The sequence below is a fragment of the Manis javanica genome, chromosome 6 (assembly GCF_040802235.1).
Source record: "Manis javanica isolate MJ-LG chromosome 6, MJ_LKY, whole genome shotgun sequence".
NCBI lineage: Eukaryota > Metazoa > Chordata > Mammalia > Pholidota > Manidae > Manis > Manis javanica.
This window is the reverse complement of record NC_133161.1, coordinates 107049927-107066354: the sequence shown is the minus strand read 5'-3', so window position 1 is coordinate 107066354 and position 16428 is coordinate 107049927. Positions and strand designations below refer to the sequence as shown.

At 38.4% G+C, this 16428-nt stretch overlaps 1 protein-coding gene across 1 annotated transcript in view; it reads right to left on the bottom strand.

Annotated features, from left to right (window-relative positions):
- Positions 1-16428, bottom strand: part of LOC140849964 (lanC-like protein 2) — a 202945-nt gene that overhangs the window by 37435 nt on the left and 149082 nt on the right. Inside the window, exon 2 of the mRNA XM_073239173.1 lies at positions 11053-11170. Coding sequence (XP_073095274.1) covers positions 11053-11170 — 118 coding nt within the window. The remainder of the gene's footprint in view (positions 1-11052; positions 11171-16428) is intronic.

The window sequence follows — 16428 nt, the reverse complement described above, 5'->3', positions numbered from 1 at the left end:
GTCCCAGCCACAGCAATCAGACAAAACAAAGAAATACAAGGAATCCAGATTGGTAAAGAAGTCAAACTGTCACTATTTGCAGATGACATGATATTGTACATAAAAAACCCTAAAGACTCCACTGCAAAACTACTAGAACTAATATCGGAATTCAGCCACATTGCAGGATACAAAATTAACACACAGAAATCTGTAGCTTTCCTATACACTAACAATGAACTAATAGAAAGAGAAATCAGGAAAACAATTCCATTCACAATTTCATCAAAAAGAATAAAATAACTAGGAATAAACCTAACCAAGGAAGTGAAAGACCTATACCCTGAAAACTATAAGACACTCTTAAGAGAAATTAAAGAGGTTACTAACAAATGGAAACACATCCCATACTCCTGGCTGGGAAGAATTAATATCGTCAAAATGGCCATCCTACCCAAAGCAATATACAGATTCAATGCAATCCCTATTAAATTACCAACAGCATTCTTCAACGAACTGGAACAAATAGTTCAAAAATTCGTATGGAACCGCCAAAGACCCCAAATAGCCAAAGGAATCCTGAGAAGGAAGAACAAAGTGGGGGGATCTCGCTCCCCAACTTCAAGCTCTACTACAAAGCCACGGTAATCAAGATAATTTGGTACTGGAAGAAGAACAGAGTCACAGACCAGTGGAACTGAATAGAAACTCCAAACATTAACCCAAGCATATATGGTCAACTAATATTCGATAAAGGAGCCATGGACATACAATGGGGAAATGACAGTCTCTTCAACAGATGGTGCTGGCAAAAGTGGACAGCTACATGTAAGAGGATGAAACTGGATCACTGTCTAACCCTATACACAAAAGTAAACTCCAAATGGATCAAAGACCTGAATGTAAGTCATGAAACCATAAAACTCTTAGAAAAAAACATAGGCAAAAATCTCATGGACATAAACATCAGTGACTTCTTCATGAACATATCTCCCTGGGCAAAGGAAACAAAGCAAAAATGAATAAGTGGGACTATATCAAGCTAAAAAGCTCTGTACAGCAAAGGACGCCATCAATAGAACAGAAAGGTATCCTACAGTATGGGAGAACATATTCATAAATGACAGATCTGATAAAGGATTGACATCCAAAATATATAAAGAGCTCACACACCTCAACAAACAAAAAGCAAATAATCCAATTATAAATGGGCAGAGGAGCTGAATAGACAGTTCTCTAAAGAAGAAATCCAGATGGCCAACAGGCACATGAAAAGATGCTCCACATCGCTAATCATCAGAGAAATGCAAATTAAAACCACAATGATATATCACCTTACACCAGTAAGGATCGCCATCATCGAAAAGAACTAGAAATGTTGGTGAGGTTGTGGAGAAAGGGGATCCCTCCTACAGTGCTGGTGAGAATGTAAATTAGTTCAACCATTGTGCAAAGCAGTATGGAGGTTCCTCAGATTGCTCAAAATAGAAATACCATTTGACCCAGGAATTCTACCTCTAGGAATTTACCCTAAGAATGAAACAGCCCAGTTTGAAAAAGACAGATGCACGTCTATGTTTATTGCAGCACTTTTTACAATAGCGAAGAATGGAAGCAACCTAAATGTCCATCAGTAGATGAATGGATAAAGTAGATGTGGTACATATACACAATGGAACATTATTCATACATAAGAGGAAAACAAATCCTACCATTTGCAACAACATGGATGGAGCTAGATTGTATTATGCTCAGTGAAATAAGCCAGGCGGAGAAAGACAAGTCCCAAATGATTTCACTCACCTGTGGAGTATAAGAACAAAGAAAAACTGAAGGAACAAAACAGCACAGAATCACAAAACCCAAGAATGGACTAACAGTTACGAAAGGGAAAGGGACTGGGGAGGATGGGTGGGGAGGGAGGGATAAGGGCAGGAGAAGGAAAGGGGACATTACGATTAGCATATATAATGTGTTAGGGGGCACGGGGAAGGCTGTGCAACATAGAGAAGACATGTAGTGATTTTAGAGCATCTTACTACGCAGATGGACAGTGACTGTGAAGGGGTATGTTGGGAGGACTTGGTGAAGGGGGGAGCCTAGTAAACTTAATGTTCTTCATGTAATTGTAAATTAATTTTAAAAAATTTGCTTTTCAGTTTTGGAAGTTCTAATTGTCATATCCTCAAGCTCTGTGATTCTTTCCTTATCTGTATCAGGTATTTTAATGAGCCTATCAAAGGAAGTCTTCAGTTCTGTTAGAGTGTATTTGATTTTTAGCACTTTCGTTCGATTCGTTCTTTAGCATTTCCATATCTCTGCATACATTATTCAGGATTTCTTGCATGTTGTCTACTTTTTTCACTAAAATCCTTATCACAGTAATCACGGTATTTCAAAATTTCTCTTTTTATAATTCTAACATTCCTGTCATATCAGATTCTGATGTTTGTTTAGTGTCTTCAAACTTTTATTTCCCTTTTATTATGCCTTGTAATTTTTTACTGAAAAGTGGACATTTTAAACTGGTTAAAAAACTGCAGTAAATAGCTGTTTAGCAATGTTTTATTAAGGAGTGTGGAAATGGAAGGGTTTTATGGTTCTGATTAAGTGTCAGTTGAATGGTGAGCCTATGCCCATAAACCATGAACATCACCAGTGCTTCTCAGTGTTTTTCTCCCCTTAGGTTGGGTGGCATGGCTACAGGGGCTGGAATTTGGTGCTTCCTTTCTCCCACACAGAAGGCTAGAGGAAACTGTAGTTAGGTACTCCCTTCTCCCAGGGAGGTTAGGCTCTGGTAAACTAGTTTCTTGTGAGGGTTAGCTTTGTGAAGAACAGAATGCTCTGGCATATTTCAAAACTGCTTTGCTTTTCCCTACCCCTGCCTTCTGGAAGCCTGAGGGGATTTTTCTCCAGTATTCAAAGTGAACTGGAGTTAACCTAACAAAATAAGTATACTTCCCTATGACTGGGACCCCTCCAGTTTTTTAGTTCCCATATTTACCCACACTGAGCCTCCAGCAATTTTTCAATTGCAGCTTAGGTTTCTTATCCCCACATTGGTTCCTGTGCAGACCTTGTGGGTTTGTGCTCCAGTGAACTGTCATTCTTTGTCATCTCCCTATTCCTCCTATTTCTGATGTCACCTTCTCCCCTGTAACCTAACTCTCTGACAGATCTAAAAAAAGCTGTTGATTTTTCAGTTCAGCTTTCTATTTGTTAGGATGTTGTGGCACCTTCTGAGGCCCTTACATGTCAGACAGGAAATTGGATGTCCATTTTCAATTAATTTTTCTTCCTTTTTCTTTGTATGGTTTGCTGTGATTTCTGTGGTATCAGTTCTTTCTTCAGTTCTTTGTAATTAGTTCATTTCTAAAGTGATTTTTGTCCTTTTCTTCACTTTTTTAGTTCTGTCAATTCTTATTTCACATCGTCCTATTGTTTTTCCATCTTTGAGTTCCATTACTTCTGCTTTGGGAATCCTGCTGAATTTAAGCTACAAAATTGATGTTCAAAATAGTGTAACCTTCCTCCACATTGTAGTGATATTTTCCTGATACATTTTCTTCTTCCATTAAAAACCTTTGATTTTTCTTTTTTCCCCTAATATATATAAAATTGTTGATTTTTTTCATGAATTTGAATTAGATGTATGTTTCCGGATCAACAATTAACAGGAAGATGCTCTAACAAAAATGGTTTGAGTAGCTTTCCAGGTTTTTTTGGTATCAAGGATACTCTCTTATTAAGTGATGAACAGTTTATTTAATACATGGTGACTTTGGAGTCCAAATTTCCTTTAATGCCCATACTTGTTCTCATTTCAGAAGGGCTCCTATCATCGCTGTTTCACTCATTACTTACACCATGTTACCCAGTGCCACCAGGGATGAGCCTCCTGCCTTATAAGTTAATCCTCTTTTCTTAGAATACTGTTTTTAAAGAAAGCTTGTAACCATTGTTCCCTATACACTCTCCATGCCTTTTTCCCTGCATCTCTCGTCCACTTCACACATAGATAGAGCCTCAAAAAATCCCCGTCAGGGTGTGTTTCACTACTGGAAATAATTATCTGTTGATCTGGGAGGGGGTAGCAGCAGGACAGACTTTTGCCACCCCCGGATTCTTTGCTTTCCTAACCAGCGACACATTATGGTTTTCCACAGACATTTTGGGTGCTGCTTTTTTTTTCACCCAGTATTACTTGTGTATTTCCTATTTCATGATTTAGCTAAAGGGATAAATTGTGTATGCTTCATTCACTCTTCTTATATTGTATAGTTTTAGGAGAAAAGAAAGGGAGGTATAGGTCCAGATGGATTCCATACTGCTACCTGAAGCCCAAAACCCTAAATATTTTAAACCATTCAAACAAAATATCTCCATGATTGCTCTTTTAGTGATTCCAAAAAAATGGGGATTAAAAAAAATTCTGACTCTTTGAATCCTTCCCAGAGTTCCTGATGTAGCTCTTCTGGAGTGGAAGCTGTTCATTGTATCTTTTATTATTTTTATGAAGCAATTTTTATTTATTGTAAAGCTCTCTGAAAGATTCTGATGAATGGCAAATTTGGGACTGAACAGTCACAGTTAAAACCCCATTTTCAATGGGAAGTACTTTAAGTGTAATTTTTTTAAGGGAAACCTGCACTACAATAAGTATGTTTTATTTTCCTTTCAAAACATCCTTATTCTTTGTATTTTACATCAACTTAGCTAAAATTAACTAATTATACACTTAGGATAAATTTATTTGGCGCTGTTAAGTGACCTAGCTCCATGTCTGTCTGGGTTTAAAACTTAGAAAAATATAAGTCTAATGTCACTATGTAAATGTTGTATTCATAAAAGGAAAACATTAAATAAAGCATCACATAAATTAATTTAAATATAAAAACCAATAAAGAAAGACCAGGATCACCATGTGTGGTTGTGCATTGTAAAACTAGGTATCTTGTTCATGGTGACTCTAACATCTATACTGTGGCTATACTTTCATTGGTTAGACCATAAAAATTTAGCAATACCCCAGGCACCAGCACTGCACCCCTGCGACCCCTGACCCCACTCCAGGGGCTGAGCAGCCTAAGAAACAGAGCTTCAGGGCACTAGAGGGCGCCACATAGAAATATGAAATGTCTCCTTTGAACAAAATCTCACAAACCCCAGAAAAAGGGCCAAATGAAACTGAACTCACCAATCTTCCTGAAAGAGAGTTCAAAATAAAAATCATAAACATGCTCATGGAGGTACAGAAAAATATTCAAGAACTCACGAACGAATTTAGGATGGAAATACAATCATTAAGAAATTCCATATCTGAAATGAAACATAAAATGGAGGGATTTAAAAGTAGATTAGATGTAGTAGAAGAGATGTTAAATGGAATGGAAAATAGAGAAGAGGAATACATAGAAGCTGAGGCACAGGAGAAAAAAGGACCCCTAAGAATGAAAGAGTATTGAGGGAACTATGTCACTAATCCAAATGGAACAATATTTGTATTATAAGGGTACCAGAAGAAGAAGAGAGAAAAAAATATATAAAAAGTGTCTTTGAGGAGGTAATTGCTGAAAACTTTCCCAATCTGGAGAAGGAGATAGTCTCTTAGGCCATGGAGGTGCACAGATCTCCCAACACAAGGGACCCAAGGAAGACAACACCAAGACATATAAATAATTAAAATGATGAAGATCAAAGGAGAGACCTTTAAAAGTAGCTAGAGAGAGAAATAAGATCATATGCAAAGGAAACCCATCAGGCTGGATCAGATTTCTCAACAGAAAACTTACAGGCCAGAAGGTAGTGGCATGATATATTTAATGCAATGAAGCAGAAGGGCCGTGAACCATGAATACTCTACCTGGCAAGATTATAATTTAAATTTAAAGGGGGGATTAAATAATTTTCAGATAAGCAAAAGCTGAGAGAATTTACCTCCCACAAATCACCTCTACCATGCATTTTAGAGGACCTGCTATAGTTGGAAGTATTCCTAAGGCTAAATAGCTATCAGCAAGGGAAATAAAACCAAAGCAAAGTAAAACAACCAATTTCTAAGCACATGCAAAATCAAATCAACTACGCCTAAAGTCAGTCAAGGGATAGACAAAGAGTACAGATTATGATACCTAATATGTGAGAATAGATGAAGAAGAAAAAGGAGGAAAAAAAAGAACCTTTAGGTTGTGTTTGTGGTAGAATACTAAGTGAGATAAATAAGACTGTTACATAGTAAGGGAATTACCCTTGAACCTTTGCTAACCACGAATCTAAAGCATGCAAAAGCGGTAAGTACCTAGCTATAGATAATTCCTCTAAATGTAAATGGTCTGAAAGGACCAATCAAAAGACAGAGTCACTGAATAGATAGAAAAACAAGACCTGTCTATATGCTGCCTACAGGAGACTCACTTCAAACCCAAAGACATACACAGACTGAAAGTAAAGGGATGGAAAAAGAAATTTCATGCAACTAATAGAAAAAAGCAAGAGCTGCAGTACTTTTATCAGACAAAATAGACTTAAAATGAAGAAAGTAACAAGAGACAAAGAAGGTCATTACATAATGATATAGGAGTCAGTCCAACAAGAGGATATAACTATTATAAATATGTATGCACCCAACACAGGATCACCTACATATGTGAAACAAATACAAACAGAATGAAAGGGGGTAATAGAATTCAATGCATTCATTTTAGGAGACTTCAACACACCACTCACTCCAAAGGACAGATCAACCACACAGAAAATTAGTAAGGAGACAGAGGCACTGAACAACATATTAAAAAAAAATGGACCTAACAGACATCTGCAGAATACTCCATCCAAAGCAACAGGATACACATTCTTCTCAAGTGCACATGGAACATTTTCAAGAATAGATCATATACTAGGCCACAAAAAGAGCCTCAGTAAATTCAGAAAGAATGAAATTGTACCAACTAGCTTCTCAGATCACAAAGGTATGAAATGAGAAATAAAATACACAAAGAAAATGAAAAAGTCCACAAACACATGGAATCTAAATAACATGCTCCTAAATAATAAATGAATCAATGACTGAATAAAAACAGAGATCAAGCAAGATATGGAGACAAATGACAACAATAATGCAACACCACAAAATCTGTGGGACACAGCAAAGGCTAGGCTAAGAAGGAAGTATATTGCAATACGGGCCTACCTCAGGAAGGAAGAACAATCCCAAATGAACAGTTTAAACTCACAATTAAAAGTAGAAAAAGAAGAACAAATGAAGCCTAATGTCTGTAGAAGCAAGGACATAATAAAGACTGAAGCAGAAATAAATAAAATTGAGAGAAATAACAATAGAAAGAATAAATGAAAGCAGGAGGTGGTTCTTTGAAAAAATAAACAGAATAGATAAACTCCTAGGCAGTCTTATCAAGAAAAAAAGACAGTCTACACACATAAACAATACAAAATGAGAAAGTAAAAATCACTACAGACACCAGAGAAATAGAAAGAATTATGAGAGAACACTATGAAAAATTATATGCTAATAAACTGGAAAACCTAGAAGAAATGGACAACTTTCTAGAAAAATACAACCTTCCAAGGCTGACCAAGGAAGAAACTGAAAATCTAAATAGACAAATTACCAGCAAGGAAATTTAATTGGTAATCAAAAATTACCTAAGAATAAAATCTCTGCACCAGATGGTTTCACTGCTAAATTTTATCAAACATTTAGTGAAGACCTAATACCCATCCTCCTCAACATTATTCAAAAAGTTGAAGAGGAGAGAATACTCCCAAACTCATTCTATGAGGCCAGAATCACCCTAATACCAAAACCAGACAAAGATACCACAAAAAAAGAAAATTCCAGACCAATATCCTGATGAACATAGATGCAAATATACTCAACAAAATATTAGGAAACCAAATTCAAAAAATACATCAAAAAGGTCTTCCATCATACTCATGTAGGATTTATTCCATGGATGCAAGGATGGTACCACATTCAAAAATCCATCAACATCATTCACCATATCAACAAAAAGGACAAAAACCACATGTCATCTCCATAGATGCTGAAAAAACATTGACAAATTTCAACATCCATTCATGATAAAAACTCTCAACAAAATGGGTATAGAGGGCAAGTACCTCAACATAATAAAGACCATATATGATATCATAGTTCACAGGGAGAAGCTGAAACCTTTTCCTCTAAGGTCAGGAACAATACAAGAATGCTCACTCTCCCCACTTTTATTCAACATAGTTCTGGAGGACCTAGCCCCGGCAATCAGACAACACAAAGAAATAAAAGGCATCCAGAATGGCAAGGAAGAAGTTAAACTGTCCCTGTTTGCAGATGACATGATATTGTACATAAAAAACTCTAAAGAATCCACTCCAAAACTACTAGATCTAATATCTGAATTCAGTAAAGCTGCAGGATACAAAATTAATACACAGAAATCTGTTGCATTCCTATACACTAACAAAGAACTAGCAGAAAGAGAAATGAGGAAAACAATTTTATTCACAATTGCATCAAAAAGAAAAAAATACCTAAGAATAAACCTAACCAAGGAAGTGAAAGACCTATACTCTGAAAACCACAAGACACACATGAGAGAAAATAAAGAAGACACCAATAAATGGAAACACATCCCATCCTCAAGGATATGAAGAATTAATATTGTCAAAATGGCCATTCTGCCTAAAGCAATCTACAGATTCAATACAATCCCTATCAAAATACCAACAGCATTCTTCAATGAAGTAGAGCAAATAGTTCTAAAATTCATATGGAACCACAAAAGACTCTGAATAGCCAAAGCAGTCCTGAGAAGGAAGAATAAAGCTAGGGGGATTACGCTCCCCAACTTCAAGCTCCACTACAAAGCCACAAGAATCAAGACAATTGGTACTGGCACAGGAACAGACCTATAGACCAATGGAAAAGACTAGAGAGCCCAGATAAAATTCCAAGCATATATGGTAAATTAATATACGATAAAGAGCCATGGACATACAATGGGTAAATGACAGCCTCTTCAACAGCTGGTGTTGTGAAAATTGGACAGCTACATGTAAGAGAATTAAACTGGATTATTATCTAACCCCATACACAAAAATAAACTCAAAGTGGATCAAAGATCTGAATGTAAGTCATGAAACCATAAAACTCTTAGAAGAAAACACAGGCAAAAATCTCTTGAATATAAACATGAGAAACTTTATCCTGAATGCATCTCCTTGGGCAAAGGAAACAAAATAAAAAATGAACAAATGGGACTACATCATGCTATAGAGATTCTGTACAACAAAGGACACCATCAGCAGAACAAAAAGACATCCTACAGTATAGGAGAATATATTTGTAAATGACATATCTGACAAGGAGTTAACATCTAAAATATACAAAGAACTCACACGCCTCAACACCCAAAAAGCAACTAACCCTATTAAAAAGTGGGCGGAGGATATGAAGAGACAATTCTCCAAAGATGAAATTCAGATGGCCAGCAGGCACATGAGAAGATTTTCCACATTGCTAATTATCAGAGAAATGAGATGATATCACCTCATGCCAGTTAGGATGGCCAACATAGAAAAGAATAGGAACAACAAATGCTGACAAGGATGCAGAAAAAAGGGAATCCTCCTACACTGCTGGTGGGAGTGTAAATTAGTTCAACAATTGTGGAAAGCAATATGGACGTTCCTCAAAAAACTAAAAATAGAAATACCATTTAATCCGGGAATCCCACTCCTTGGAATTTATGCTAAGTATGCAGGATTCCCGTTTCAAAAAGACATATGCACCCCTATGTTTATTGCAGCACTATTTACAATAGCCAAGAAATGGAAGCAACCTAAGTGTCTGTCAGTAGATGAATGGATAAAGAAGATGTGGTACATATACACAATGGAATATTATTCAGCCGTAAATAGAAAAAAACTCCTACCATTTGCAACAACATGGATGGAGCTAGAGGGTATTATGCTCAGTGAAATAAGGAAGGTGGAGAAATACAAGTACCCAGTGGTTTCATTCATCTGTGGAGCATAGAGCAAAGCAAAAACTGAAGGAACAAAACAGCAGCAGACTCACAGAACCGAAGAATGCACTAATAGTTGCCAAAGAGAAAGGGACTGTAGAGGGTGTGTGGGAAGGGAGGGAGAAGAGGCTTAAGGGGCATTGTGATTAGCACACATAATGTAGGGGGCGTTATGGGGAAGACAGTATAGCACAGAGGAGACAAGTAGTGACTCTATAGCATTTTACTATGATGATGGACAGTGACTGTAATGGGACATGTGGTGGGGACTTGATAATGGGGGGACTCTAGTAACTATGATGTTGCTCATGTGATTGTATATTAATGATACCGAAATTAAAAAAAGGAATAATTAGACTTAAAAATTAGCAAAAAACATTATAAATTTATAGGTATACTGTCATTAGCAGTAATCATATGGTAATCTAATTCTTCAAGACAAGGTCTGTCTTTTGTTACTTTTGTATTCCCTAAATAGCAATTCCAATGTTCTGGTTATATGGTAAATAAATAAGAAGGATGTAAAGATTAGTTCAGGTAAACTAATTTTGAAATTAAGTTTTTCAATGTAAAGTGTATTACTGGTTGCTTAATTATTTTTATCAAAATAAAAATTAAAATCTTTGTTTTATTTTAGAGCCAAATGTGTACAAGCAATAAGTTAGTTTATAGATAATGAACCAGAGAAATCACAAAACTGAAACTTGACACAAAGATCAAAGCGGCAAAAGCAAACAAAAAAATGACCCTAGAGCAAGTTTGCACTTATTACACATTTTCATGAACAATAATATATTAGTCAAATACATCATGTTATAGAAATATGACATACTATGTTGAAGTTCAATCTTTGGCAGAATTTCCTTAGAAATATAATTCCAAAGCATCTTGTCAATGAAGACAGTTTGAAACTTTATTTAAAGGATATAAACCTTTAGCATTTTAAAAGAAAAAAATTCAAATCCCAGTCTTATGTATCATAATCTAAAAGTAAAACATACCAATTACTTATACCCCATATTCTCACCTGTCCAACCAGTATAGGTAGAGCAATCATGTGGATCAGCTGTCTTCAGCCCTTCTTCCATTTGCTGTAGAAGATCTTTGATTTTGTTCTGGATCCTCCTTGCAAAATTATAAATAATCTGAGAACCAAAAGAAGACACAAATTTAAATTGCACAAGAATAGAACAGTGTGGTAGCAAATACTTTCAGTCTGAATAGTAAGAATGTAACAGACAAATTATATTACTTGGCCCATTTCAGTACTTCATTGACTAGAGGGAGTCTACTTTGGTTTTATAAGGTAAATTTAAATGAAATAATGCCCTATATGAACTATAAATCACAAGCAGGATTACACAAGTTGTAAGTACCAAAGAAAAAAAATGAAAGAAACAAGAAAAAAATGGATTTGACTACACAGATATTTTAACTTCTATGAGTGAAAGAACATAAGAAAGATGGTTTTTGATCATCTACATTTGCCCTCTTACAGCACTAAACTATGTTTTCTACCTTTATCTTGCATCTACCTACCACTTCAGCATTTTATTTAAAATAATAATAATAATAATAATAATAATAATAATAATAATGGAGAAATGTGGGATTCACATATAAATCAAGTATAAAAATCAAACGAATAATCATAATTGACCTGATTGTTTATAGTTCATGATGAGTGATCAAAACTGAAAGTTTCTGTGATGACTGCCCTTGCACTGTTCACCATGTAAGAACTTATTCACTATGTAAGAACTTGTTCACCATGTAAAAACTTGTTCGTTATGCTTCAGAAGATTGGAGACTGTTGAGAATTAGGCTCGGGGTTGATTAATGATTGTGCATTGAGTCCCCTATACAGATTTTTATTGTTGTTAACAACCATATGATCAATAAATATGAGAGATGCCCTCTCAAAAAAAAAGAAAGATGGTTTAAAAGTTAATGAAAAGTAGAAATATTTGCAATATAAAACACAAAAAGGACCAGAATAATACAAAATAGATCAATGTACCTCCTAAAAAAAAAAATGACAAGCTTATGGAAAAATCTCCAATCACTTAGCAATTAATGAAATGTAAGTAAGTACAAATACTACAGATTGTCTAAATAATAAAACCACTTAAAATATTTGAACAACAAGGCTACAAGCTAAGGAAACAGATACTCTTGCATCTGGTAGTCTTTCCCAGGGGAAATTTAGCAATATTCCCAAACTCACAGTTGATATAGTACTATTCAGGTTTTTCTGCTGTTAATGATTTTTTAAAAATCCAGTTGCTGTATCAATTGGTATGGTAATTAAAATACTGATTATGTCTATGGAATTGTCTACTCCAATATTTTTTGATGTATACTTTTTTTCTACCATTACGCACAGAAAAATTTATCACCGTGATGTCTCCCTGATAACTGACCCATTACCATAATGGAATGAGTCCTGTAGTACTTTAGAGAAATTATGTTACTGCAGTTAGGGCTTTCAGTGCAAATTTTACTGAAATTTGGGCATCTGGACAAAAGCCAACCCTAGAATTTAAGTTACAATTGGAATGTGGAAAAAATGGCAGAGTAGGAAGGCAAGGCAAAACCCTCCTCCCATACACATGCCAAGGAAGCCACTACAGTGAATACAACTGACCCTGAAAATGACCTGAAGCCTGCAGAACAGACCACCTACACCTGGGGAAGAAGAGGAGACCACACTGACAAGGGTAAAGCGGCAGAGCAACAATCAATCAGGACCCCAGCCATTCCCCCATCCCAGCTCACAGATGAAAGGGAGAGGAATGGAGTGGGGAGTTGACAGGCGCCCAGTAACTCTGCACACATGACCCGATAGATCTGCTCTGGGAACAGGAGTCCATACTGAATCAGGCTTTGGTGATTACCAGGGCTGGACACCAGGAAGAGTGGGAACACTTGCGGAGCCTGATACTCCTGCTGCTTGTGGAGGTCAGGCATGCTTCAGCAGTCCCACTGAGACTCAACACAGACATGGTGGTTTGAAAGACTTGCCAGCAGTGGGAGGGGTGCCAGAGGAGTGAGGGTAAGACGGGACACTCTCCACAGAGGAACCAGCAAGTGAACTATACTTTCCCAGCTATCCTCAGCCCATCTGGTTGAGTGTTTGCAAAGTCAGCTCCAAATGCTCCATCTCCCTCACTGGTGGCTCAGAGCTGGGGTGTGCTTCCTCGCATACCCAGCCAGCTGCTTGGCCCAGCAGTGGTCAGAAACGGTCAGACTTCACTGTCTGGCAGGCAAAGGGAGGTTTTCACAACTTTCTTGGCTCTCTCTCAGCCCAAATGGGGAGGCACCTGTGAGAGACAGCTCCAAGTGCCCAATTTCCCTCACTGGTGCACCCCCCCTACATACTTACCATGCCCACCCCACCGGGCCAGCATCCCCACCAATGCTGCCTGGCAGGCAGAGGCAACCCTGCCCACGACTTCCCAGATGCACTGCAATGCTCACAAAAGGCCCCTGCTGACAGATCAGCCACTGCCTGCAGACAGGCAGAAAGGCGGCCCCGCCCACAGCCCACCAACAGCAAATGCAGCTCCCCCACAAAGGAGAACCATGCACAGGTGAGCAAAGAGATGAGTTTCTGGGCACCACAGGGTGACTTCTTCATAAAGCCATTACTATCTAGATGAGGAAGCAGAGCAGATCCATCTAATACAAAGGAAGAAACACAGAAACCCTGACTAAATGAAGAGCCCAGGAATGTTCCCAAACAAAAGAACAAAATAAGACACCAGAAAGAAGGCTAAGTGAAACAGAGACCACCAGTCTTCTTGACAAAGATTTCAAAGTAACAGTCCTAATATGCTCACTGATCTGTGAATAGTATTGACTGTCTCAGTGAGAATATCAACAAGAGAGAACACTTGAGAAAGAGTCACTGAGAGCTGAAGAATACAGTAACTGAAATGAAATATACAGTGGAGGGAATGAATAATAGGTTGCTACAAGTAGAGGAGAGAGTCAATGAGATGGAAATTAGGAAACAAGAAAACAATGAATCTGAGGAACAGAGAGAATAAAGAATCTCTAGGAATGAAAGGATGTTGAGAGCTGTGACTACTCCAAAAAATATTTGCATAATAGGGGTACCAGAGGAGAAGAGGACAGAAAGTCTCTTGAAGAAATCATAGCAAGAAATTTCTCCAATTTCAGTGTGGGGGTAAAGTACAGAATTTTCAGAATCTCCCACCTGGCCTTAGTCCATTTACATGTCAATAGGTATTTACTACTGCAGCTTCTCACAGCCTCTGGGGCAAGGGGTGGAGAGAGGATGGCCATCCTCTCCTTCCCTCTGATCCTGGTACATAATAGGTCTGGCATCTGTCAGTTGCCGGGGACTTGCCAAGAAGGGGCAGGTGGAGAAGTGACTGCAGAGGCAGAGACAGAGAACACGAAGAGGGATGTGCTAGTGGAGACCCAGAAGAAAGGGAAGGAGCAAGAGTGGCAGCATTATGAGCAATAAAAAGCCCTTTCTCCCAACCTGCCTTTTCTCTTGACTGATTTTGGCTCCGCTGGTTCATTCGCCCAGAGCCAGGAATACCCGTTCCCTCCCTGGAGCTACACTGGGGAAGGAAATAGACACCCAGGTTCTGGAAGTACAGAGAGCGCCTAACAAAAGGAGCCCCAGGAAAACAAAACCAAGACACACAGTAATTAAAATGGCAAAGACTAAAGATAAGAGAGAGAATATTAAAGCAGAAAAAGAGGCAGACAGTTATCTACAAAGAAAACCCCATTGGGCTATCAGCAGATTTCTCAGCAGAAACTTTACAGGCTAGAAGGGAGTGGCATGAAATCTTTTAATGTACTGAAAGGGAGGGACAGAATTTTCCCAAACAAGGATGCTTCAAAGTGGTATAAAGCAAAACCACACTGGAATAGATATCAATCACTGGCTTTAAGACTCCTCCTAAGATTTGGCTGCAACTCTTATCCCACTTAATATGCAAAGCATGTTCAAAAGAAGACGTACATTTCTTCTTCAGTGTTTTCATGGTATCAATCTTTGAATCAGGATGAGAGTGCTCTTTTCACAGAGAGAGTAAGAGAGAGAGAGAGAGAGAGAGAGAGAGAGAGAGAGAGAGAGAGAGAGAGAAAGAGAAAAAGACAGATAAACAAACATTGCATGATGTTAGGCAAACCAACCACCCCAGTTCAGATCTTGAAAAAACTTTCAGGAAGTCAAATTCTTCTTCAGCCATATTTTTTCTACATACTTCATGAGAAAAATTATGGGGAAATAATTTTTTTCTGTCTGTTGTCTCCTAAACATGTACATACACACATACTGTGCACCTCTCTGCCTCACCTGCAGGTTCTACATGAGGTGTGCATTTAGGCTAGCATGTTCATAGGCTGTGTTCCATATTACATTCAGAAAAAATAAAAAGAATATATAAATTTTACAAATATTACAGGTGATTAAAATGAAATAACACAGGGGAGAGGAAAAAAGATGGCTTGAGAAGTGTGACAGAAATCTCCCCCAAACCACATATATTTTGAAAATACAGCAAACACAACTATTCCTAAAAGAGTGACTAGAAGTAACGGTACACTAGGCAGCCTACTTCTGGGAGAAGTCAACACCTCACGGAAAAGGGTAAAGTAAAAAGCCACAAGCCATCAGGACCCAAGCACTCCCCCCTCCCCAGCTCACCGGCAGGAGGAAGAGAATCAGAGTGGGGAGGGAGTGGAAGCACAGGACTGTTAACCAGCGCTAGAAATCTACCCGGAGAGCACAGACCCACACTGCATGGTGCTCTGGAGATTAGAGGGGTTAAAAACCAAAGAGACTAAGACTGTGAACAACTTCCCACAAATGGCTGCCCTGGGACAAAAGAAAAGCAGGAGCTTTGTAGGACTTCTCAACACAGGGCTGCTGAAGGGGCCAGCATTTAGGAGAAGGAACAGGTGGACAAAATCATCCTGGCACCTTCAGCCCAGCAGGTTGGGAACTTTCAGGAGCTTCACGTGCTCCATCCCCCTGGCTGGCAATGCATCCTGAGGTCCCTCACCATGACAAACAGCCTGCTTCTCCTTCCTCCCCATTGCCACCTGAGCACAAACCCACTGTCCTCACCATTGCTGCAGACGAGAAGGTGGGCAGCCCCGCCTACAGAAACTACACAGCATAACACAGAGGCATTTCTCTGCACACGGCAAACCAGCCCAGACAGTGGAGACAGGCACAGTGACAGGGGAGAACAAAAGGGCTTTTCCCTCCCTGCAAACACCTGTGCAACTTACCTGTGACCCCCGCCATAGCCTAGGTCAGCAGGAGAGCAGCCCTATCCATGGCAGTTTAAGGGATTAACCCACAGGTCACTCTCTCGGAGTGGCTAACTAGCCCAGAAAGTGGAGACAGGCA